Source organism: Rhincodon typus, chromosome 19 (assembly GCF_021869965.1).
Source record: "Rhincodon typus isolate 14 chromosome 19, sRhiTyp1.1, whole genome shotgun sequence".
NCBI classification, from domain to species: Eukaryota; Metazoa; Chordata; class Chondrichthyes; order Orectolobiformes; family Rhincodontidae; genus Rhincodon; species Rhincodon typus.
Window position 1 is genome coordinate 30,455,867 of NC_063350.1, and position 6,760 is coordinate 30,462,626.

At 44.0% G+C, this 6,760-nt stretch overlaps 1 protein-coding gene across 1 annotated transcript in view; it reads left to right on the forward strand.

Moving 5' to 3' along the window:
* The first annotated feature begins 3,206 nt into the window (after positions 1-3,206).
* Positions 3,207-6,760, forward strand: part of prex1 (phosphatidylinositol-3,4,5-trisphosphate-dependent Rac exchange factor 1) — a 220,540-nt gene continuing 216,986 nt past the window's right edge. The window contains exon 1 of the mRNA XM_020527744.2: positions 3,207-3,788. Within this exon, the coding sequence (XP_020383333.1) occupies positions 3,648-3,788 (141 nt within the window). The 5' untranslated portion in view covers positions 3,207-3,647. The remainder of the gene's footprint in view (positions 3,789-6,760) is intronic.

Consider the following 6,760-nt stretch of genomic DNA (forward strand, 5'->3'; position numbering starts at 1 on the left):
TGAGGAAGTCAAGATGAGGATCTTCTGAGCCAACAACACACCAAAACTAATTTGTCTGAAAAAATACTAAGTTTCTGCGCAATCATACTCTATTTGGAGCAGAACCTTTTTCAGCTGCAGATCAATTTTTACAGTCACTTACCTACTCACCAAGCCTTACCTTACCAAACATCCAGATGACTTCAAAGGATGAAGGAAGTTTCCAACCATTGTTTTCAATGATTTTATAGATTTTTATAGCTGGAAGCATCTGACTTTAGCGTAGTTTCAAAGATGTTGGGACTTCATCTCCACCTTTCTAATACTAGTTTTTAAATGGGTACTTGCGTTCCTTAAATTTATCAAAAAAGGGGGCAGCATGGTAGCTCAGTGGTTAGCACTGCTGCCTGAAAGTGTCAGGGACCTGAATTCAATTCCAGCCTCAGGCCACTATCTGTGTGGAGCTTGCACTTCCCATGCAGACGGTGGCTGGGGGGGGGGCGGGTGAGGGAGGAGGAGGCTGCTCCGGTTTCCTCCCACAGTCTAAAGATGTGCAGGTTAGGTGGATTGGCCATGCTAAATTACCCATAGAGTACAGGGATGTGCAGGTTAGGTGGATTGGCCATGCTAAATTACCCATAGAGTACAGGGATGTGCAGGTTAGGTGGGAAATGCAGGGTTACGGGGATAGGGTAGGGGGCTGGGTCTGGGTGAGGTGCTCTTCAGAGGGTTGGTGTGGACTTGATGGGAAGAATGGCCCCATTCCACATGGTAGGGTTTCTGCAACAAACCGGAGTGTCAGCCCACGGGTCTATCTAAAATAGGGCATTTGCTTTGCTGTTCACTTACTCCAGAAGTTCCATTTCCACAAACCTACCAACAAGATCACACCAGGTACCACGTCCCATTCTTCAGATGGGAAATGCTTTCTCACATCATTCACGAAGCCTTAACAAAAATAGAAAACGAAGAAACTCAGAGATAGTAGGAACTGCAGATGCTGGAGAATCTGAGATAACGAGGTGTACAGCTGGATGAACACAGCAGGCCAAGCAGCATCAGAGGAGCAGGATTTCCGCAACTCATCCCTCACACCCCCTCCCTGCAATAACAACAAAAACAGAATTCCCCTCGTCCCCACGTACCACCCTCCGGATCCAACGCATCATCCTCCGACACTTCCGCCATCTGCAAACCGACCCCACCACCAAAGACATTTTTCCCTCCCCACCCTAATCTGCTTTCCGGAGGGCCCACTCTCTCCATGACTCCCTTGTCCGCTCCACACTCCCCTCCAGCCCCACCTCACCCGGCACTTTTCCCTGCAACCGCAGGAAGTGCTACACCTGCCCCTACACCTCCCCCCTCACCCCCATTCCACGCCCCAAGAAGACTAATGTGGTATACTGCATCCGCTGTTCCCGTTATGGCCTCCTCTACATCAGGGAAACCGAGCGGAGGCTTGGGGACCGCTTTGCAGAACACCTACGCTGGGTTCGCACTAAACAACTGCACCTCCCAGTCGCGAACCATTTCAACTCCCCCTCCCATTTCGCAGACGACATGTCCATCCTGGGCCTCCTGCAGTGCCACAACGATGCTACCCGAAGGTTGCAGGAACAGCAACTCATATTCTGCTTGGGAACCCTGCAGCCCAATGGTATCAATGTGGACTTCACAAGCTTCAAAATCTCCCCTCCCCCTACCCCATCCCAAAACCAGCCCAGCTTGTCCCCGCCTCCCTAACCTGTCCTTTCTCCCACCTATCCCCTCCTCCCACCTCAAGCCGCACCCCCACCTCCTACCTACTAACCTCATCCCGCCCCCTTGACCTGTCCGTCTTCCCTGGACTGACCTATCTCCTCCCTACCTTCCCACCTACACTCACCTTTACTGGCTCCATCCCTGCTTCTTTGACCTGTCTATCTCCTCTCCACCTATCTTCTCCTCTATCCATCTTCTATCCACCTCCCCCTCTCTCCCTATTTATTTCAGAACCCCCTTCCCCTCCCCCATTTCTGAAGAAAGGTCTAGGCCGGAAACGTCAGCCTTCCTGCTCCTATGATGCTGCTTGGCCTGCTGTGTTCATCCAGTTCTACACCTTGTTATCTCTAACTCAGCAGGTCTGGCAGCATCAGTGCAGAGAAAGCAGAGTTAATGTTTCCGGTCCAATAATCCTCAGAACTGATTCGTGAGTCCTTCGCCAGTTTATATCATGTTCCTAGTTTTTTTTCCGGGTTTTAATAATATCATTCGCGTAGGATCTTCTATGTTTATCACGAATTTTCTCATTTGCCTCCCTGCCAAGGTTTAAGTCTTTAAAATTTTGTTTACAAATTATTTGACATTCGTGTCAATCTTAGTCACGTTATAATACCAGAGGGGGAAGTAAAGCAATTTGTATTTGCGTCGAAGTTGAACAGTTTATTACACTTGAATCTCTTTGATTTTGTCAATCTTTTGTCATTTTTTAGCGAATAAATTCAGAACTTTGTCGAGATTTTATACAAGTCTGTCCCTGAGTTTGGTCTTCGATTCATCTGTAAAGATCGCCCTCTACAGTAAATGAACATAGTCTCACAAATACCAAATATCATGTTTCCGAGTTTTTCCCTATGTTTTATGTATGTCCCAAAAAAAGAAAAGAAACTCCACTTTATATTAATGCACGATTTCTCTTTGACAGAAAGGAATCGTCTTGTTCCAGAACATAGCAACAGATCTTCAGGCAAAGTGATCTCTCAAAGTAAGGGACTATCTCCAACATTTCACATTTTAGAGTGACGTATCGAAAGGTATTTCCTGTCTCTAGAGTCATTTTAACTTGTAAAAAAGATCAGAATGCCAACTGCTGAAACTTTGTATGACAATGAGCTGGTTAAATAATTCAGTCCAGTCCTTACACTGACTGGCAGCTTTCTAATTCAGCACATGCTTAGCCGGGCAAACGTTTGTCCTGATACAGCGGCGCCTTTTTGATTTGATATGCCTTGAATCTTACAAAAGTAGAAAACAATTTATTTCGAAAATCCTGAATGTTGGGGTATGATTGTGTTGTCATTTGAGCCGAGTCGCTTTTGGCACCCTGCACTGTGCGATTTCACTTGAGTTTTGCACGAGTTTTTTTTTTGCCGACGGTCCCTCCACTTGGTTTCCTGAGCATGTGCCTGTTGTCTCATTGGTAAAAAGAAAAGCGGAATTTGGCTGGACGGTAGCGGTGGCTGCAGATTTTGGCAATTCGCAGCTCTTCACTCCCATCCTTTCTCCGGGATTGTGTTATGGTGTTTGTTTTTTTGGCTTTCTTCCGGTAGCTGGAGATCAGTTCGGCTAAGTTTAAGAACAAATGTGCAATAACTCATCAGTTCCACGTTGAAAAGTGACTTGTAACGGCGTGCAGTTGAGACTTCTCAAAACAGCAGCACCAACACTGAGCCCTGCTCCCGAATGGTTTGTGGCGCTTTTTTGAACAGAACTGATTAGGAAAGCCAGCCCAATCGACCAAGTATTTTCCATACAGATGAAAACATATCGCAAAATGAGAGTGGATCGGAACCAAGCTGATTCACAAGTGTTTTAAAGAAACCGCCAGCTGTGCAGCGGTCGAAATCTACATTCTCGACTGTTTTTGTTTAAACCAGCCCCTTGTTTACTTCTCGGAGCGCAGGAACATGGATGAAGAAAGTCACCCCGAAAATGGAGTGGAGAGTGGAAAGGACACAGATCGGCAGCTCCGTTTGCGAGTTTGTGTGATGAATGAGATTTTAAAAACGGAGAGAGACTACGTGGGGTCCTTGAAATTTCTAAAGTCTGTAAGTGTTTCCTTTCAGAGTCCGTTGTTTTGTACGGTTCTCGATTGTAAAATCAATCAATCAGAATTAATATGATACCATCGTGTGTACCAACCATAATGTTAGCGTCAGTTTAATTTCAGGTGGTTAAATTAGGCGATTTCCTTTCGACTACTCCTACGTTGTTTCTCCGACGTTGTTGCTATCAGTGTTATTTGAAACTTGGTGACACGAAAAGTCATAGAGGTTTACAGCATGGTAACAGGCCCTTCGGCCCAGCTTGTCCATGCCCAACTTAAAGAGCTTTTACTGGAGGCTGATGTGCTTTCTGACTCCTGGGGCCAGCAGAGCTTTCTTTTGTTAAAAGGGCTTCGAAATTATAATTTGGGGAAGTATGACTTCAGTCTGGTTAATTTTAAAGAACTAGAGTTGTACCAGCTCAGCCAATGAGCTCAAATAGAATGAGGAATCGATCAATTTTGTTGCTGAAAGTTACGTGGGACCAACATGAATAATTAATGTGGAATCAGTGTTTCAGCTACAGAAGACTCAAGAATAGAGGCAAACCATGGCACGTTAAAGTTTCAAATATTGTGAGAAATACATTTTTACGAAACCAAAATAACATTTGTAATTTTCTACCTTTCAATTAAACCATTTTACCGACTCGATCTTTGTGGATAGAGATTCTGAAATGGCCTGGTATCCTCATTTCTGATGTAATTAAGCTACTTCTTGTTCTGTGGTTTCCTGTTGAGACAGGGCAACGTCTATTAGCAGGTTCGTTTGCTGCCGATAAGGCGTGCTGCGAACTGAAAGGTGTGCCATATGGTTTGTGTAAAATCAAACGCACGGTCTCCAGACACAATGAGGCGAGGGGGGAAGGCGCTGGAAATCCGTCTGTGTCCTTCCTGATTGAACATCTGAGCATTTATCGCAGCCCCTCCAGCAGTCTTTTGGGACAGAAATCAACCTGACTTAATTTACATTATCTTCGGCTACATAACCCCAACCGATTTCAGATCTCCAATTCTCGGGGTACCATTTCACTTCCAATCTGATGTGTAATGGATGTAAGGAGCGTGTTCTCCCTTCTCTCTTGTGTTCTCGTTTTCTCGCCATCAGTTGGCTGAGTGAATGTGGATTTCATAGCTTTTGGTCTGATTACTGTTGGTTGTCAAATACTGTGACACGTCAATTCCTCAAAGCGAAACTGGATTTTGTTTTGGGAATGCGCTTTGGAATGCTGTCCGTTTCTCATTTTATCCTTTTTTAAGAAACTGTTTAAAACCCATCTCCCAGAACATCATCTCTTCAGTTATCCCGCATTTTAATGCTACTGTCCCCATGGCGCTCCCCTTTAAAGGAGAACACCTCTTGACCCACCATTCTTGCAGACTGCCATCTTATCTCCAATCTGCTGTTCCTTGCCGAAGACTCTGAACATGTTACTTCCCAAACCTGTCCTTACCTTTTTCTGGAATTCCGTGTTTGAATTCCTCCAATCAAATTTTTGCTCTTGTCACAGTTTGGTCATAGGATGACTTTTTCACATGTTTCTCTTGGCTTGTCCACAGACTGTGACATATTTGCCCTCTCTAACTATACTTCTCTAAAAATCTCTACACTGTGATTATCTAGGTGGGGCAACACTTAGAGGTTTCTGTTTATAGTTCCCCAGTTTTAAACACAGAATCACTTGAAATAGCTTCAATTCCTGCAATCTCACCGTTACTTCTGGTGTTGCCCCAGGATCTATCCTTAGCTTCATTCTATTTCTCATTTAAATGCTGTCCCTTGGTGACTCCATCTGAAAACACAGTTATTTTTCTCACCAACACAAGCTCTACCTCACCACCAACTCTCTTGATTCCTTCACTGATGGTAAATTATAAAACTGATATCCAGTACTGAATAAGCAATATTGTTTTCCATTTTCCAAATTAAACATGAACTCCAGATTTAAATTCCATTCCCCAGCTGTCAACTACCTTCCTCTCCCTGGCAACAGTGTATGATTATGATTGCAATATTGATGTTACATTTGATCCTGAGATGAGCTTCTGACCTCATTCACACCATCACTAAAACCTCCTTTTTTTGCATCTATGACACTGCTCCTCAAACCCTCATTCATGCTTTGATATCTCTGGACTCAACTCTTCTTAGTACACCTGGCTGGTCTCACACATTCTACACTCTGTAAACTTGACATCCAAAATTCTGCTGCCCTTGTCTTAATTCACAGCATGTCTCACTTAGCCCAATGCTAGCTAACTTACTTGGTTCCAAACAAAATCTTACTTTAATATTCTCATTCTAGTTTTCAGATCCTTTCATGTCCTTGCTCCTTCCTATCCGTGTGATTTTCTTCAACCCCAGAATCCTCTGAGATATCTCTGCTCCCTTAATTCTGGTTGCTTGTGCATTTCCAATTATAATTGCTGCAAAATTTGGTGCCTGTACATTTCACTTGCTTAGGACCCAGGGTCAGGATGTTACACTTTTCTGCCTCTACTTCATTTTCATGCTTTTAAGATAATTCATAGAACATACATTTTGGTGTCATATTTTGTTTAAAAATGTTCCTATGGGGCACCTTTGTATGGGGTAGGTAGATGTTTAGTACTATTTACTCCAATTCTGAGATCTTTTAAAAACTTGCCCCAAATCTTGCTCCAAATACTCCTGGACAATATCTGGGCTTGGGCTAAAAGTCACAAGTAACATTTGGACCACACAAGTGTCTGGCAATTACCGTCTTCAACAAAGAGAATATAACCATCACCCCTTGACATTCTGGACTATTACCATTGCTAAAACTGAACCAGACTAGCCATGTGAATAAAAACCAAAAGAATTGCGGATGCTGTAAATCAGGAACAAAAACAAAGTTGCTGGAAAAGCTCAGCTGGTCTGGCGGCATCAGTGAAGGAGAAAACAGAGTTTAACGTTTCAGGACCGGTGAGGTTCTGAGGAAGGGTCACTGGACC